General features: G+C 39.6%; 1 protein-coding gene across 3 annotated transcripts; it reads right to left on the bottom strand.

The window, feature by feature from the left end:
- Positions 1–13270: 13270 nt before the first annotated feature.
- snrnp27 (small nuclear ribonucleoprotein 27 (U4/U6.U5)) lies at positions 13271–18831 on the bottom strand. 3 transcript variants are annotated; one of them, XM_072388505.1, is made up of 7 exons: positions 18773–18831; positions 18623–18712; positions 17670–17802; positions 15151–15260; positions 14964–15043; positions 14684–14748; positions 13969–14111 (listed from the first exon to the last, which is right to left on the bottom strand). In XM_072388505.1, exons 2-7 carry the CDS (start codon positions 18657–18659, stop codon positions 14000–14002), a joined length of 537 nt encoding a protein of 178 aa, XP_072244606.1. In that variant the 5' UTR covers positions 18660–18712; positions 18773–18831; the 3' UTR covers positions 13969–13999. The 3 variants fall into 3 exon arrangements, with proteins under 3 accessions (XP_072244607.1, XP_072244606.1, XP_072244605.1); XM_072388506.1 differs by lacking the exons at positions 13969–14111; positions 18773–18831 and adding an exon at positions 13271–13941 and having other exon boundaries at positions 18623–18759; XM_072388504.1 differs by lacking the exon at positions 18773–18831 and having other exon boundaries at positions 13970–14111; positions 18623–18766.
- Positions 18832–19917: the final 1086 nt, after the last annotated feature.

Genomic DNA, 19917 nt, shown 5'->3' with positions numbered 1-19917 from the left:
TAACGCTTCCTGTTTTTTTTTTTCCCCCTGTTTTTATGAAGGGATAACTTTAAAAAACGTCTTCTGTGATGTATTCTATGATGTTATGATGCTATGACGTTATCCTCGGACCAAGATTTGCCTTTTCTGTTCAGACACACTGTAGAACACAGGAATGTAGAACACGGGACTCTATCTGAGGTTTTCATTAAGCATCCACCAGAATCACACAGAAGCTGGAACTAAAATCTTTTCGGATTTAATTTTCAGTTTTTTCCCAACGCACACAAACTACTGCGAGTAGACCGTGTTTGGAACAGCAGATTATAACAATAATTTATCAAAAGCAATAGTTTTTAATATTTTTTAAAATGGCTGGTGTCAACGATCTAAGTCAGTCCCAGACCAATATGTGCTTTCAGGACACTGAGAAACAGCTCATGGCAGAAATGAAGAATCTTAAAAAAGAGAAAGCGGTCCTTAATGAAACCATTTTGTCAAAAAACCGTGAGATTGCAACGCTCAGACAGGAAAACAAAATGTGTAAGGTCTGGATAGACCAAATCAGGGAACTAAAGAAGTTCCAAGATGAAAATGAAATTTCAAATAACAGAAACATCAAGCTTCAAAGCGAATCCCAGCAGCTCCGTCAACAACATGCCATAGACAAATCCTGGAGGAACCAAAAGGAAAAGGATCTCATAATAATAACAACAGTAACTGAATGCACAAATAAAAATCTCATTATTTTCATGCCCTGTCATCAGCCAAATAATGTGCATATTTTGAAGACTTTTTTTTTTTTTTTTTTTGTTTGTTCCATCTGCAAGAGTTTGATGCAATCTGTACAATCTTGCCATCACTACACAGTGTGGGTGTAGTTTCATTAAATAGTGTTGCTCTCTGTATACATAAATAGAGTAAATATAATACAGGTTTATTGCATTCAATATGTAAGTCACTATACAACCACCAAGTAATTTAGCTTTTTGTGTTGAATGCATTGTTTATGAAGCTCAGGGTCAGAGCAGGGGCAGCCTGCAGGCACCACCCCAAGAACCAGGGACCTCTGTCCAGCGAGACATGACCAGGTTGGTTGCTGTGTCAAGGATACATTTGAATGTGAACTTTTAGCCAGTCCTTATAAATCATGTCTAAAATTATTTTACTAAAATATCTCAGGAAATGGCTTTTGAATTTTGAAAAAAAACAAAGAAAAAAAACCACATCTGTGTCTGAGGAAGAGCCCTCATCAGTTGAGGTCTTTGAATAATTTAAAATGTCTGCGCCCTTTCTTTTAGGTGTTTCCCTGGACTTTACAGAGATAGGAGACATGCTAGGCCTGGATCACAACTGTGCGAAATAAGACCAGGCACAAAGATAACTCCAGTCCAGTTTTTCCTCTTGCATGGCCCTTCAGACAAAACTCCCAAACCATCTGAGGAGCTCTCACTTTTACAGGCTGGGCTTGGAAGGAGAACAGTAAATATACAAGAGGATGCCAACCACAGAGGTACGGGAGCTGGAATGACACTGAATAAAGTATCAAACAAGGTGAAAATTTAAATTTGCACAAAATAACTACACCCAAAAAATATACACTTACAGATTATGGTTGATCTTGGCCACCAACGCCATTTAACTTATTGAATTCAAAATGAAATTGTCTTCATTGCCCTGATCAATATGTCCTCTTTTCTTGCATCCATAGATCACAAACATTCTTTGTGAAACTTATCCAAAGATGAGCAATCTGGAGGGGGCCTGGATGCTTCACAAAGCCATGGGTAAGACCCAAAAATAAAACTTGACTTTTATTCAAAGTGAAGAAAGTGTATTGATTTCATTCTGTTATGTAATTTAAAGATATATATGATTGTTTAAACAGAGCAGAACAGAAATATACTTGTTTGATATTTAAACCCAAACAGGAGGTTCGGGGCAACGAATACTTAACCTTGTGTCACCTGATGAAGGAGGATGCACAGGGGCCAGTCTCGTGAGGACCTGGGGAGGCAAGAGCTGTCTTTACATAATGCCCATCCAGCACACACTGGACATTACTCCCTTTCCCTCTACAGCTCCAGAGTTCCAGGCAATGCCAAAAGCCCGGTGTGTGTCATGCCAGGAGTATGTGCCCCTGCAGCTCCTAAGCCTCGACATTAAGACATGTGCCCAGACTAAAGGCAATGATATGGTATGGCTTACGCACAACAGACTAATATGTTGATGTTTTTTTCTCTGTTCGTTGTACAGGTTGGTGTTGTCAACATGTAATCCCTTGAATTACAAATAATTAGTGGATGGTGGGACCATATTACCACCACCCCTGTTAGCTTACCAAAAATTCTGTCAAAAAACACTTTGTAATTCCTCAATTTTATACTACTTTTATAGAACAAATCTGAAGATGATATCATCAACTTGCATCATATGTTCTCCGATGCTGAGAATGTGGTAAGCTTTAAAGACAAAGCCTTATTGAGGATAAAGGTCATATGTAGTATTTCACAGTGTCGAGACAGGGGGGCTATGATTTCATTATCAGACATTTATTATGACCATGCTCCAATGAATTCACATTCTACTGATGTGCAACCAGTATATTTGAGCAAGGTAAGCACACTGCAGTCAAAAGTCTTGTTTCATTTTAAATAACAGACAGTGTTTCATTTATGAGTGAATGTGCCAACCTTCTTTGATGGTACCTTCCTTGAACTTGTTACCATCTCATCTGCAAGCTAAAGTTATAATTAAAAGTTTGAACAGTTTTAAAAAATATATTTTTATAAAATCAGTGCCTCTGGTTGTACACAGCAAGTTAATTCATGTGCTAGTAAAACTTATTATTATGTTATCTATGAAAGAATTGAACAGTAGCATGTTACATAATACTCACCACAGACCACAATGTTCTATCAGCCCTCTGAAACAGCAGTTCTACTTTTCCTTTTTCCTTCTTCAAATGGACTTTAAGATACTTTAAGTCATTCCTTATTTTCATAGGTTGCTTGTCCATTGTGTTGTGAGCTGTTTACAGAGGATGAGGTGACACTTCTTTGAATATACTTATTACTGCTTTGCGGAAAGACATATTGCATCGCTTCCTGTTGCCTTGTGTGTGTGTGTACTGTGACATTTCTTGCTTCTCTTGGACTACTAATAATCACCTTATTTCTCCCTATAATTTACACATTTTGCATAGTTAACGCTATCGCAAACTTGTTATATTTTAACGCTCACTCTTACAGATCTTTAGTCTTTATTTTTCACTTTTTAGCAGTGTGTTGGGTTCTCTAGCTTAGCATGGCAACCAAAAGGTGACCACAGTTCTGAAATTAAAATCGGGCACATTAACGCATTATTTTTGCGTTAACTAATTAATTCATTATCGCCAACAATTATTTGTCTCCCATTAATGCAGTTTTTATCATTTATAATTTTTATTGTAAACGTCTGTTGCTCACTGACTTTAATTTTGGAAAAGTCCATCGTGAGCGAGCCTAGCATGTTGCTTACTGCTGCGGCTCACAGGAAACAGTCGGAAAAGAAAAGAATGGCAGATGAAGCGGGCTAAACAAACGTGGAGAAGGTTACGGAACTTTTACATGGCCATTTTCATTTCCATGTTCTTCCAGATGCGCAGTCGACAGAGCCAAAGATATTTGTTAGCACTGCAACGTTGAATTGTCTTATCATCGGAGTACTTCAATCATATGACTGTACAGTTTCAGCAAACATGCGTTATTTGCTTCTTTTGAATCCATTATTGGATTTTGCATATAACAATGTGATTAATCATGATTGATCACAGGAAATCATGCGATTAAAGAATTTAAAGGGGAACTCTGGTATTTTTAAACTTAGACCTTATTTCTGGCATGGAATACGTTCATCTACTCACCGAGAGCAGTTTGCTGAAAGTCGGCGTCCTTAGGAAGATATTTAGATTCCTCGAGATCCATATAACGGAGTGAACGGGGCCATAGACAGTTCAGTGAGGAAGGCACTACAAGAAGCATCGGGAGATGAAAATAATAAACTTCCTGCAGGTCTTCCTCCAAAAGCTGGAAGACAGAGGTAACAAGCTGGATAGAAACATTTTCTTTGATAGTATTTGTCTGTCAGTTTGTATTTTTATTGTTTTCCTACTAGTTCTAGGATTATACACTTGAATTCAGTCAGACGTCTTATGCAATTTGCATACTTGAGAATTTCTTTTGGTAAACCTTCCTTTGTTATGGTGAAGGGCACTATGCCAATGGCAATGTTTTAATTTATATCTTTATATTTATCATTATGAGAAGAGGAGCAGAGCAAAGAAAAATATAGGGGTCACTTGCCAGGAAGTCACCTGCCAGCTGTGCCTGGAACAACTGAGGAGTTTCTTACAGTGGGTGACGGGACAAGGACATGTGCCACTGACAGAAACCGAAAGAGAGGCTTTCAAAATTTCTATTACCTTTAACCATGACTGTCAAAACCCACTATGGGGAACACAGCCTTTGCTTCCCCACAATGAACGCTTGTGATACAGGGCTCACATTTCCCACACAGCACATTGAAACCTTTAAGGATTTTGAGGAAAACCTCACAACTGCCATCCATTTTGGATTTGACTTCAGCAAGCACTAAAATAGCTTATCAGTGTCTTTATTTGTCATCATTAGGGCCCAGGTGCCCCGTCTGAGATTTACAATAAATTTGAGTCTTTCATCAAACAAATATACTGTTATGTTCGTTTTTGCTGAAAATCGAGCAACATTCTGAGCAACTGTTAGATCCTAACTTTTTTATGAATTTTTCCAATTGAATTTACGCACTTTTCCTTGACCAATGTTTTTTGTACTTGAGATGTGTTTTATCTCAGAGGAGGACAAGAGTTGTTTTAAATCTGCCACTCAAGTTATTAAATTTACAACAAATTGCACAGTTTTCCATCTTGGCTCATTTTTTGGATATCTTCTTCATTGAATTTGTAGTCCAGAACTGCTTTCACAGTTTCAAGTTTTTTTGTGGTAGTAAATCACTATGTTTATGGACGCACATCTAACATAGGCTATACAATCTAACATCAAGTACAGGGTTGCCTTTTGAAATTATATCATGATGGTTTTCTAGTGTTTTTGTGACATTTTGCAAATTCAAAAGTTTGAAGATCTGCAATGAACCGTGATTCCATTAATGTTCATTCCAGTAGCCCTGACATTTGTCAACCAAACTAATCCTGTTTAAACTGACCAATTTTACAAGGACTAGCATCATCTTTGTTTTCCACCCCAAATGACCCTTACCTTTGGAGGACACATTGAGAAGATGATCCGTTTCGAGGTTATGGAGATGGGATTTCCATTTTTACAATTTTCTTGAGGGCACAAAATTCTCTGAAATTCTGCGCTGATCATAAACAAAAAGGCAACAGAAGAGACAATGGTATTACATCACATCTCAGACAACTCATACAAGAGCTTTGGGAGGCATATCCAATGCTCGTTTCTACTTTGACATCAAGAAGTTGATCAAGTAAATTAGACAAAATTGTTTACAACGCCCTTACTAAATCATTGTCACACTTTCATTTCTTATCTCTGAGAAGTGATTGCAAAATAATACTTAGCTGAGAACAATTAAACAGGGCAGGCCAGCGGTCCTTCAGGGTTTGAACACTTGGGCATTGATTGATGTCTTCATGTCATCTGAGGGCAAATATTTTGCTCATTTTATCACTGACCATAAAGAGTTTTAAAGGAGCATGGACAATCATGAACAAGACAAGGTACCGAATTTCTAGTTTCAAATGTCCTGTGCTGTAGCCTGTAATGGGTCAGAAGATCACCCCTTGTCGTTGCGCTGAATCCACAGGTTTTACACTGCCATGTCATCTGGGGGCACACGAGAAACAGATTAATAAAGTATCTATCTATCTATGCCTGATATGGTTACTATAATATATGTGATTGGATCAACTTTTACTAAGTTTTATGCAAAGATAGAATTTTTTTTATACATCTATATATATCATCCTGGTCCTCAGATAACAATCTGACCCTGAATATCCATAAAACAAAAGAACTCATGGATTTCAGGATGATCAGACAGGACCACACCCCCCTCCTTATAAACAGAGAACAGGTGGAGACTGTCACCACCTTCAGGTTTCTGGGCACCCACATCTCTGCAGACCACTCCTGGACTCACAACTATTACGGTCCTGGTAAAGAAGGCTCAGCAGTGGCTATACTTCCTGCATATCCTCAGGAAGAACAATCTGGACACGAAGCTGCTGCTGGCCTTCTATCATTCCTCGGTGGAGAGTACTGACGTACAGTCTGGGCGTCTGGTACGCAGGCTCCACAGCTAAGGACAGGAAGGCAGTGCAGAGGGTCATAAACGCTGCCCAAAAGATCATCGGCTGCCCTCTGCCCAGCCTGGAAAACATCTCCACATCCTGCTGTCTCATATTTTCACCTTACTTCCTTGTCCTCTTCACTCATTGGTTCTTCTCTCCCTGGACTTAAATCCATGTGTTTTTTCAAACTCTTTGCCCTGTAAATTTTCATTTTTAATACTTCTGCTGTGTTTGCATTCTGGCTGAAAGCACCATGATATTCATTTCAGATTGAATCTCCACAACAGCTAAAAACTTTTTGTTTGATAGAAACCTGCTCAGTTCCACTGTGTCCACCTCATTGTTTTCAGGACTGTTCCACCCCCTCAACAAGGTAATTAAGTTGTCCAGTTAATCATATTGATTCCAGTGGAGGACATCTGGATGTGTCCAGTGAATGTTGGGGCTCACTGGATTTTGGTGGTGTGTTGTACCTCTTTGCTTGTTACCGTATGCTGTGGAATATTTCACGGTTCATGTGTGCTGATAATTCAGTTGACCTCGGATGGAATCACAAGGCTCATTGTCAGTTTGGATAAAATTATTTGCTGAATAAATATACATAAATATTAATGTTGTGATGTGATGAAAAAATTACTTCAATGCACTAAACATTTTTAGATTGTCAAAATGTCGGAGACATTCTTTTTGCTCATTGATTCACTGGGAAAAAGGTTTCATATGAGAGGAATGTACTTCGAAGCTGGAGGTAATGTTGTTTAGGGTTTAGAGACACATTGATGATCTTTGTAAGCTAATCAATTTTACTGTCATGTCATGATAATGACAGTTTTCACACTACATCTTTGTGTGTGTATTTGTCTTTTTTCTACTGTTTTGACAATTAGAAACCACTTGAAGAAGGCAGGCTGTCAACAACACACCCAAGCTGTTGCACAAGCCCGGTTGAACGTAGCTTGTGCACTGCTTCAGTCAAAAGGTCAGTGGTATCGAACACTGATTTCAGTGGACTATACTTTATTGACTATATATTGCGCTTTGTACGTTTTGTTCTAAATCTTGAAAAATCCATGGTTTACAGGGAAAGCAGATGATTACTGCATGATGTGCTCCTATCTGGAAACAGATGGGGAAACCAGCATGATCGAAATGGTAAAGTATCACAAAATGTGTGCGTTGTAGAGCACAAAACCCACTTGATTATAGCTATGAAAAGATCATGGGTTGGGTTAAAATGATAAACTGGAGTTTTCAATTTCCTTAAAGATATGCAACCTTTACTGTCATGGCAACAGTGAAAACCACAATTAATTGACATGAGCAAGATTAAGTCAGTTGGAGTTTATAAATGTCAGTTTCGAATCTTTTTCTATTAATTGCTCAGCCATAGTGCTTTGTATTGTATTGGTTGTTCCCATTTACATATATCATGTCCTTTTTTTTGTAGGTGCAGTGCGATTTGTGCAGTTTTGAATTACATTTTGAATGTGCCCATTTTATCAAGGATAGTGGCACAGTACAAATGCCAAAAATGTGGTTGTGGGGCTCTCGGTAGCTCAGTGATCTGAGCAGGCAGTTGGAATCCTGCATCCACGGCCCCTCACAGTGTGTCACTCGACCTCTCTCTGCCCCCATCTCTTGTCTCTCCTTCATTCCTGTTCTATCAGGGGCAGATCTAGAAAAATATTTACGGGGTGGAAAGAGAGGGGCAGGAATTTTTGAGGGGTGGCAACATATGGCAGATGTATATACTGAATTTAATCACAGTTTGATGAGAAATAGTATGTACACACTACACAAGGGCACGGGTGCCATTTACAAACTCATATAGACAAACGTAGTTTGTTTCTGGACAGTTTTATAATGTATAAAGAGACATTAAAAAATAACAACAATACCACTTCATGTTCAGCAGGATTTACACCATTTACACCAGTGTTGCATTTTAAACTTTTTTTTTTTCTCACACATTAAGTTTTATTATAGGTGATAACAGATTTTCTCAGTTGCCATAACAAAGATACAAATACAGAAATGAGCAGATTCTGTTAAGGTCATCATTTTAACAGCTTTGTAAAGGCTCACCAGTGAGAATAACATGAAGTTGTCATGCCTATAACAGCTGAATGCGGCGATTTCCATGTTGCTCAGCAAAACGCTTCACAAACTTATCTAGATCTAATGCTTTTGTGCGTTTAGATTCAATGCTGAGTACAGCCAAACTCGATAGTCTCTTTTCTGTTATAATAGACCGCAGATAAGTCTTTATGAGCCTGAGAGATGAAAAACTTAATTCACAGGATGCACTCACAGGTAAAAAAAACCTGCTATTTTACATAATCTGAATAACTCATAAAAAACATCCTGCTATGTGTCCAAAAACTCCATTAGAGTGGTTGGACACTCCATTTCCTCCTTTTTTCTGTGTAGTACTCTCTTGATGTAACTCGTGTTTGAGATCCTCAAAATTTGTATCATAAGCTTCAGCCAATAACAGAACAGCCTCCTCTCTAAAAAAGTTGGACTTGACGGATTTAGTGCCTGGACACCCTGCATAATGTTACAATTTGTGTTAGAAAATCTTCTTCCTATTTCTCCAACCATGTTATCATGTATGGATAGTACACAGAGACACAAACCGTGTGTTTGCTATCTGGAACTACATGCTGTCCCAAGATGGAGTAGATGACAGTATCCTGAAGCACCTTTGTTGTCTCTCTTGGCCTCTTTGGTTTTCGCTAAGTTGTATCAATGTTACTTCTTTGACATAAATCAAGTGTTTCACTCCACATTTCCTCAAAAGAGGCTTGACTACGGTACTGGATCAGTTTCTCTTTAAGTGCTTCAATAAGTTCAACAGCCTTAGCATAGTCCACTGTTTTAGACTGAAGCATATCTGATAAAAAATTTTGAACAGAACAAGAGATCCAGCAAAATTCAGATCAATTTGAGCCAATATCCCTCTGGCTTCAACAGTTCTCTGTGGATGGTTCTCAGATGCGATCTCTTCAAGCACCTGTACTACTGCAGGCAACCTGTCCATAAAATTGCGACATGCTATGTGCCAACAGGCCCAACGTGTGTCACTTAGCTGTTGGAGTTCCCTTGGTGCACCATCTCCAGCTGCACTTCCAGCCATTTGCTATTCATAAGACCCAGACATGAATACATACAGTCGTTCCAATAATGAGAAGAAGTTTCCTGCATCTGCCACACTTTTTACAGCGACTACTATAACAAAGTTCAAGCTGTGTGTGCTACAGTGAACATAAAAGGCATGTTTGGCTACTTCTTTTATTTTTGCTTGAACACCTGCATGTGCCCCGCACTTCACAGCCACGCCATCGTAGCCCTGGCCTACAAGGTTTTTCTTGTACTCCAGCCCCTGCTTCTCATGGAAGCATATAATCTTGTCACTTAAAATAGTGACATCCAGGTGTTCTGCTACGTCAAAGTCCAGAAAGCTCTCATGAACCACACCATTGTAAAAATATCTGAGAACGAATGACATTTGCTTTTTTTTTCTGAACATCTTTAGTTTCAGAAAATAACTGAAAACTGCTTACTCGTTTTAATTTCCTGAATGATTTCCTCTTTGACCATTGCAGCCAAGCACTCAAGTATTTCATTCTGTATTGTTTTACTGGTGTATTTTGCATTTTTAGCTTGATGTTCAAGTCTTTTTTTAATGATTAAGTCTACCACAGACAGAAAAATACCCTTTTTTTTCTGAGTTGAGAGACTCCCTGTGACCCCGCTGTGCTATGTTTTCTGCGGCTGTTAGAACTAAAATTTCAGTTAATGTTTTAATGTAGTATCGATTTTTAGCCACCTGCTTCTTTTTTTTTTTTGCTCATCTATTAGATTGTCCAAACATTGAGGTATTTTTATCCATATTTTCTTGTTCTCTGCCCATGCAAACATTCCATTTACATGGCCTTCAGATCTGGCATGAGAACAGAATGCACTATCTTTCATTGTAGCCTTTTTCCAGTTACGATAAACCTTGAATGAGGTGAAAACAGTCCTTTGAGCGTCTGGAAGAGGAAAATGCCTACAAGCAAAACATTTTTAAAAAACGTAAGCGATTGTTTCTGATTTTTCTGTTCATGACAGCCACTCTGCTCGATGCTTGTGTGTGATTTCTACAGCAAAAAAATAAAAACATTTGTAGAAAAGATTGAAAATGGACCGAGGTGTGCTTGCAGTCGCTGTTTGAATGCTTTATTTTAAAGCTGAAGAGGAAGCGGTGAGGCTGAGGAGGGAGATACAGGAGTGACGAGCCAGGATGCGGAGGAGGAGCAGGCGGCTAATGGCATAACTGTTAACTTTGGTGCGTTTTTTTTCACCCTCAAGATATATTATATAGATATATATTTATACAAACAGTAGAAATACTTTAACATGAGTTGATATACAGAATAAAAGGTCAATTGTACAGTTATATTTAGTGTTTGTATACTTTGACATCTCAGGATAATCAGTCCAGCTTTAGATGGATTTAAACAGGAAATTACCTTCAATACAATTAGTTTGATGCAATAATGAACAAGCACAACATTTAAATGGAATTATTTAACACACAATAACATGAATACACATCTCACATCAGCTAGCAGAAAAAAAATTCATGTTTAGGTTACTGTACAAAATAATACAAAATATCTGTGTGGTAAGACAGAAATTAAATAAATTAATCTTTTAGTATTAAAATGAGTCTTATTCTGAGTCTCTCATTTTTTCCTTCCAAGAGGAGCAAGACCCTTCACAGAGGTACTGTGGTCTGAAAACCAATGTTCCAGTCCTGGACCTGTTTTTTTTTTTTTTTTTTTTTTTTTTCTGGAGCTGACCTAAAACCAGCTTTCAGACTATCTAAGACTAGCGTTACGACGTTGGTCCAAATGTTACCCCGGCTTTACCACCGGCCTCTACCCCTCTGCCTGTTGGTGGGTCCCTAAGGTCCTGAAAAATTATTTCAACATGAAAATGTCTGAGCCTGTGAAAACAGCTTTAATATACTGGCTGCAAAAAAAGAAGATGAAGATTCTGTAGACAGAATAAGATAATTTAATTAACCAGATTATCTTGTATTTATCCTTAAGATACTTAAGATTTTTTTTTTTCTTTTTTTGCAGGTGGCTACTATAACCACCTGCATGATGTCAGGAAATGCATGACGTGATGCATCACGTCATGCATTTCCTGACATGATGTTGATGGCAGAGGACACCCAGTAGCATGCTCCTTTTTGTGATAGACTCATTAACGCAATTCATTCCTTATTCTTACATGTCTACGTTGATCTATAAATCATTTTCCTTCAGAGGTTCAGTTTGAAAAGGCAGACAGGTGCTTCATGTTGGAGGTGATCCTTAAACTTCAACCTGTGGGCACAGCTTAATTACTGCACATTGACTAAGAGGAAAAGAGAGACAGAAAACATCAGGGGAATAAGCTTGATTTTTCCTGACCTATATTTTACAGTTGCCAACATCTGTGCTTCATGAAATCCTCAAAGAGGTGGTGCTCCAGGAAGGGGATACAGTGGACCTGACATTGGCTCTGGTGTGTACCACATTCAGAGACATTGTGTCCACCAATTATCTGAAAAGATGGGCACATTTTCAGTGGCTTGACAGTGAGTCCTTTAATATCAGTGGTGTACAATACCTGAGTTCTGTGGTGTTTTCATTATCTCTATGGAAGTGTGCTCTTTTGACTCATAACTTTTTTACACAGGTGTTTCTACATGGAGTGGGTTTTCAGAAATGTACAGAAAAGCTTTCTACACCATGTACACCTGCCTTGGATGTGGACGGCTATACAAAAACTGCACACCAGGTATAAATCTTATACTTGATAGTGTTTCTATCTGTGTGATTATACATAGCATTGATCTCATAACTATGCATTGACCACATCTGTAGAGGTCACGAGTTAGCATGTTTTTATTTCTTTCCTTTTTGTTTCACAGGATATGTTGGGGCAGGAAAAAGGGGAATACTGCAAGCAGTGTATTCTGAAGCCCTACACCCAGGATACTGTAATCACTCCTGCAGCCAATTGCAATAGGTGAACATAAGTTGGACAAAGACACAAATCCTACGACTAAATGATGTCACTGAAATGTATGAAGGGAAAGGTCTACCAAAAGACTCTTCAAAGTAATTGAGTAGACAGCAGGTAACTGACATGGACATATCAATTACAAACTTAACTTCTTGACAATATTGGAGGAGACGATATTATTGTTGTTGTGGATCTGAACACCATCAAGATCAACCTTTTTTTCAGATTCAAGTTCATCAAAGCAGACCAGACAACCTGAGAGAGATTCAGCAAACACTATATAACAGTAAACAGGGTTAAAAGAAATTAAATACCTGATAAGGCTGCAGGGGAGGTCACAAAGAGAAAATGGAGAGATGGCAATGGCAAGAGAAGAGTGGACGATGGTTTTATAAAGAAAATTCAAAGGAGAAAAGAGCAGCACAGACTCAGATTTGGACACATTGGTTTAAAGACACAGTCCATTCCAGCTGGTGTGAAAGTTGCTCTGTACCTCATCAGTTTCACAGTGAACATTCAGGGAGTGAAATTATTTCCCTTTCTGGGGTACAAATCCAACATCTGCCCTTCTGAACAGCAACACACCAACATTCAGCGTTACTGAGAACTGCCACACATGCTCGAAAATGGGAAAATAACCACCATTTCAAGGCCGAAACATGTTTTCCTTTTGCAGACTGTGACTCGTTTACATTATTCATTGAGTGTAAGTGTCACAAATGAGACTGTCAGGGAAGAGACCCAAGATCCGAGTCCAAGTAGTCCCGACAGCTGTGGGCTTCTTTTGATCGGTCTGTTTCTGTTTGGCATCAGTACAGATGTGGTTATGAGTTTGCATCATGAGCTCGAAAACATCACTGGGATTCATCGTGACACATGTATGACATATGGAAAAGTGTTTCATTATGAGACTGGATGGGAGAAACGCAACCATCCACATATATACAAACCACGGCATCATCTCTGAATGCAGCATACTGAAATACTGAAGAGTTGTTCACAGACTTGAATAAAACAAGTTTAAAGGTCGTCGTGCAAGAAGATGTAAAACAGCAGCGGTTATTTGCCAAGTTGTCCGTCATGAGTACCACACAACACTGGTTCATGAAAGTGAACTGAGAATGAATGTCCAAAGAAAAACTCGAGAAGACCTTCAGAAAGCCTGGAGAAGACTCGCAGAAAGTCTGGCTGCTTGGAAGGGAGTTAAAAAATAAATAGATAAAAGGAGGAAACAGCACATTTTTACACAGCACGTTTCACACTGCAACCACATTTTTCAAATGCATTTATTTATAATAAAACGTATCGCAACAATACAGAAGCACAGTCTCCTATCAGCACTGAGCTATTTACATCATGCATTTAGCTAGAAAAGAAGGTATATACACACTTTGAGCATCATACAAACAAGCCAGTTTTAATATGAAAAAGCACAATATCATTCACCAGTGTAAGAGTAAACCCCCTGAAGGACAAACTGATGATACTTTCAAGCGATGAAGTCCAGTGGCCTGTTGAATCCTCCTTTTCTGTTCATGTACTGTCTGAGGACATAAACATGAGAAAACATTACATCACTGTTTCCCTCGCAACACCTCCAGATTACATCATCACGCACCAATAGGAGAGCTGGGCTCTCTGCATGGAAACACCTGCAGAGGTGATTGGCTGCTGTGGCAGTGATTGGTGCCGTGAGGGGACTGAAAACATGACACTGCAACAACATTTATAAAAATAAAAAACTCTGAAAAGCCTCCAGCTGATCCATAATGAGAACTAACAGGAGAGAGTTTTGGCTGTTAAATTCAGAATAGAATTTAAGATTCTTCTCCTCATATAAAGCTCTTAATGACCGAGCTCCATCACATCTTAAAAGATCTCACAGTTGAATATCTTCCCAACAGAACACTTTGCTCTCAGGCTGCAGGTTTCCTTGTTGTTTCCAGAGTTTCTAAAAGTAGAATGGGAGGCAGAGCCTTCAGTTATCAGGCCCCTCTTTGTGGAACCAGTTTGGGTTCAGGAAGCAGACATCCTCACTACCTTTAAGACTAGATTTTAAACTTTCCTCCGATTTGATTATAATCATATTACAAAGAGCTGGAATGTAATCAGCTTCATTTCGACTGCATCTTTGTTGTGATGTGACGCTTTCTAAATAAAACAGATGAATCAACAGCTGGGGCTAGAACACTTTAAAGACTTTAAATTTCTATCAACCACCAATGGCACCGTAATGCATGAGCTGCCAAATGAAACCATTTAGAAACATTTTCTGTGTAAGCATACCTGTATTTCCTCTTCATGGAAACGTTGATTGCATATGCATTCACCGATCCATCAGTTTTCTTCCCCTGTACAAAATAATGTGGCAGCATCTTATAAACTACACTTCAGTCACATGCAGCATGTTTGATACCAAAACTGAGGCGTTTTTAATCAACTTTTCTGTCTGCAGAGGAGCAGCATCTCAGGGATAGATGCCATCTTACCCTTACTTATCATTAACACAACATGTAGTGAATACAACTACAGCTCAGCTGTGGAAACTGCGACATTGAGCTCTCACCTTGGTGGTATCAAACGAACCGAATCCCATCAGCTTCATCATTTCAATTTCCTCTTCTGTTTTGCCCTGCATGTCCTCCGCTATTTCAGTCAGAAGAGGAAGAAGTTAGGTTTTTTTTTTTTTTAAATGAAATCACTGCTGTTGCACACCAGCAGATGATGTCATCATAGTGTTCGCTGCCTAATACCTGAGATCTGAATGGGCTTCGCAGACTTATCTTTGTCTCTGCGCTCATCATCATGTCGGTCCTTCTGTCTCAGAGGAGAGAGGGAGGAGGAGCGATGACGCCGAGGAGACCTGCACAGGGATCATACAATAGCTGCAGGATGGGTTATCATTACAACAGAGGTGACACATCTGCTGATAAACTAATTCATGCTGCTTACGGTCTGCTTGATACGCAACAGAGTGCCATAAACATGTCAAACTTTAATATGACAGGTAACTAGACTTCATCTGATGTGGATCAGTTGCTACCCATCAATGATCCAGTTAACAGTTAATCGACTATCAGTTAGCTGTCAAAAAGAATTTAATCAATTAAATTAAAGGTAGATTAACTGAATCTACGGCAATTTTCCACAGGAGTTTTTCTCAGTGAAATGTCATGGTGTCACCAGTTGCCACTGCTTAATCTGGGCCACACCGAATGAGGGCTTCTCGCGGGCAGCGAGACACCCACCACACAAACATGAGGCGGTCAAAACGGAGTGGAGCATGGGAGCATTTCAAACTAATTAATGATGACAAAGACGCTCAGTGTAAACTCTGTGGTACTACGTTTAAGTTCAGCAGCTCTACGAGTTTGCTAAGATACCACCTTCAAAACCTGCATGCAGCCGTGTTGCAGGGAGGAAGTCCATCGGCTTCACAACCGACTATCGCCGCGGTGATGGGATTTCGGGAGTTAATACACTTCACAGAGCCAGGTTATAATATCCCTTCTCAAATGACCATAACTACCTGCCTGGAAGCGGGCTACAAAAACAAGAAGGCTGAGCTAAAAGCACAGCTAGCGGCTAATGTGGCTTTGACGACGGCTTGTTGGACGGCACCGACTACAGAAAGCTACATTACAGTGACCTGCCACTACATTGAAAATGACTGACAGGTCAGCAGTCCTTCTCACCGAGAGCTTCTCCGAGACATACAGCTGGTAATTTAGCTGAACTGAACCAGGCTGTGGAGTCATGGGGACTCACTGGGCGTGTCATAACCTGTGTTCACAACAACGCTCGGAACAAACAACCCCACACACGTCAGTTGGAAATCAGTTTCATGCTTTGCACATATTTTAAATCTGGCCGCCAACGGCGGATTCGCTGCTGGTGTCAACGGAGTAATTGCAGCTGCTGGCAGGTTGGTGAAACACTTCCACCACAGCACTCCAGCAACGAAAGCACTAGAAGCAAAACAAAAACAAATGCAGCTACCAGCTCATTCAGTCCTGCAAAACCAGGTGGAACTCTGCCTGTGAAATGTTCGGCAGACTCTAGAACAGCGATGGGCCGTGTGTGCTGTACTATCAGACCGCTCAGGGGCCAAGCTTACAGGTGCGAGGACGCTGGAGTTGAGAGACAACTTCTGGCAGCTGATGGAAGACATGGCGCCGACACAGGAGGCTCTCAAATGTGTAACTAGTGTCATTTCTATCCAACACGTACCCAATCACATTCAGCCTGATTAACATGCACCTCAACATCCCTCACCACTCCTTGATTCCAGTCTCACAGAACGGTGGAAAGTCAATGAAGGGCGATTCCCAAGGCTGGCAAATGTGGCACGACGATATCTGTGCATACCAGGCACATCTGTCTCATCTGAACGTGTATTCTCAGCAGCTGGCCTAACTGTAAACAGGCTGCGCACACGGCTAACTCCCGACCATGTTAATATGCTCATTTACCTGAACAAAAATACAGGGGTCTAGGTCAGGAGTCTATTGAAAACACATTGAGACAGGAACGTTTTTGTTTCAGGAGAGGTAGCCTATATCCTCATTTAATTGTTTAATAGAGGCCCTCTAATTTTACTGTCACCTTCCTCTGGGATGATTTAAGTTGTGTTCAGTACTACATGTTACTGTAAGTTTCCAGGGCTAGTAATCTTATGGTTACCTGTCTCAGAACAAGGGGGATTAAAAGTGCTGCTGCTAATGTTTCAAGTTTTTCATAGAAGTGCTTTACCAGATAATTATATGTAGGCTTAATATTGTGTAGGCTAAGCCCATTTTGTATAGATTTATGTTGCTTAATGTTTCACATGCAACAGGTGAGCCAGTGCACAATTATTTTTTATGCATTTCAATTTTCTCTGCAGAATTTATTTTGGTTAAATGCCATTATTTCTACTGTATCCCAACTGGTACAATAAAATTTTAATTGAGGAATATAACGTATTTTTTATTCAGTATATAAGCAATATTTTGCTTTACGTTAAAGACACCGTGAGAAATGTATGTTCTCAGGAAAAAAAGCCGTTTATCAGTTAAATCAATAAGGTCAATCAACTAACGATTAATGAATTAATCAATCATTTGCATCCCTAGTTTGGTATTCTCAATAATCGTCATCATGTCATAAAACAACCTTTTCTTTTTAACCTTACATTTCAGCAGGGGGTTCCCTAGAAAATAGCAATGAAAGTGCATTCATTTCAAATCAATCAGATAGAAAGAAACAATCTACAGGGCTCTGACAATCTGACCTCGAACGCCTCCTGTGAGGAGAGCGTGAGCGAGTCCTGCGGCGGTCTCGTTCCCGATCTCTGGAGCGAGAGCGGTCCCTCTCCCTTCGCCTGCGCTCACGCTCTCGTGAAGCTGATCGGGACCGTCTTCTCTCTGAAAGGAAGGAGGACATTACATCATGACAGTCTCTGGCACTTTTTTATGGCTAACTACATCCATGCCTTTCACACAGTACTTCTACACACTATCCTGCTGTGTTGGCTAATTTTATACTCGTGCAATATGTAGAACAGCCAAAAACTGCATGTGAGCATTTCTTTTAAGTACTGAATTTACAGTTTGGAGTTCACCATTGTTAAGATAACCGATTATGGACAAGAATTTTGTTTTTACTAGAATGTCTTTATGTATACAAAGTGATTTTATTCTTCTTTTCTATGGCAATTATGGCACACATCAGTGCACATCAACAACAGCGATGCTGAAAGAGTCAGTTGATCCCACAAACTAATCTTTAAAAGAGAAATTAAACAGGTAACATTTAACATTAACTGGAACAAAGGAGATTTGATCCCGAATATAAACGGTCTACATCAGTGTCAACCTAATGAATGGACAAATAAGTCAAGAAAATTCGCATTTTTATTTTGCTATTATATCAAAGTTAAAATTTGAGTTAGACAGCAACAGTTTTAATTTTCTTTACATTCTGCCGACAGAACGTGAACGCAGCGTCTGAAGAAACGTTGAGAGCCCAGTGAACGCGGCACACATCTCGAAGCTTCTATTAACCTTCAAATAAACAGCTTTCTAGAAACAATGTAAAATAAAATGTATAGTTAGAAAGCATTAACCTATATAGCACATTAACATTTCGTTTTCGTTGTATAAAAGAATAAACAACGTAACTACGACGTAACAGCGGCCCAAACGCAGCTAGCGCTACGTTAGCTAACTGCTTTGAGTTTCTTACCTCGTCTTGGAGGAGTTCGACTCCTGCTCCTTCCCATTGTCCTTAAAGGCCAAATGTAACCCTCGTAGATAAAGAAGTATTAAACAATGTCTGCAGAAAAAAAGTGCTATTTATATTTCGCTGATGACTGAGAGTCTACGCCAGACTCACCTTTCGTCGCTTTTGATTAGTCGGTTACTCTTTGTTTTTTGTAGACTTCCGTCAGGTTTCACTGGTCACAGAGCCCCCTATCGGGCTGGATGATCTAAAAATGTTGGTTATTTATAAAGCAACACTGGAGAGGTTCGTCAGCCTTGAACATGTACTTCTGACTCATTTTGAAGTCATTTTTAAAAATCAAATATTACATTCCCAGACCTACACTACCTGAGTATTCAGGGCCTCAGTTACAGCACTTCATGACCTTAAATACCACACCGCTTTGCTTTTCAGTCATTTGTCTGTGAGCGTTCTGACAGCATTTTTAGGGCTGTAAGTTTACAGGCCCCACACTGAGATTTGTTTTCACGACTGTGGTGATACATCCCACAACTGTACCTTCAGTAAACTCAGTTACTGGGTTTCAGACTGCACTGACGAACAACATATTCATTATGCTTTATTTTTTGGTTTTGATAACAGCGTTCACAGCGGCACGTTTTGTTGCTAGCCAGTAGGATCTCCCTGCTTTTCTGTTCCTCTTCAACAGGCTTATAGTTTAACACAAAACTAGCACTCAGCAGAGCACAATCAGAAGCTATCACTATATTTGTCTACATGTCCTGCACTTGTGCTTACATATTATACCTGCGACATCTGATAACTACAACCAAATGCTAACTAATAAATGCCTATAACGATAAACAAAAGTGACGTGCTGGAATGTTAATCTACATGTGTTAGGTGCCTATACATGGATAATAATGGAAGCTTTCCACCGTGTCTTGCAAAGTTGTGGATGAGAAAATGCATGAAACGAATGTGGCAGCTGCACAGGATCAGAGTCTGCTTTTAGAGAGAAACATGTTGGACTGCCTGTGCAGTGAAGTAACAGACTGATCACACAGCAGGAGGGAAAAAAAGACAGAAACTGTGAGTGATCAGAAATAGTGCGTCAGCTTCGGGAGTCGTGTCCCGCGTGGGTCAAATAGTATGTGAAAATGATAACCAGTGCTTCAGATTAATCACCACATACATCAAAATCAGTCAGTGCCGTTACATGCAGCAATCGGATTGGATTAATGGCTAAATTACAATAAGATTGAGTTATTCAGCTCATGTAACAAGCTTTATCCTACAAGAAATCGAATCGGATC

This window comes from Leuresthes tenuis, unplaced genomic scaffold (assembly GCF_036924035.1).
Source record: "Leuresthes tenuis unplaced genomic scaffold, fLeuTen1.0.hap1 SCAF_6, whole genome shotgun sequence".
NCBI lineage: Eukaryota > Metazoa > Chordata > Actinopteri > Atheriniformes > Atherinopsidae > Leuresthes > Leuresthes tenuis.
Note: the sequence above shows the minus strand (reverse complement) of the source record. Positions and strands in the feature narration are given on the sequence as shown.

Excerpts from the sequence above, each read along its gene's own strand:
- snrnp27 (XM_072388505.1), bottom strand. The coding sequence starts at position 18,659 with ATGGGAAGGAGCAGGAGTCGAACTCCTCCAAGACGAG. Across the intron at positions 17,803-18,622 it reads TCGAACTCCTCCAAGACGAG|AGAGAAGACGGTCCCGATCA; the intron begins GTAAGAAACTCA and ends CCTTCCTTTCAG. Across the intron at positions 15,044-15,150 it reads GAAGCCCATTCAGATCTCAG|CGGAGGACATGCAGGGCAAA; the intron begins GTATTAGGCAGC and ends TGACTGAAATAG.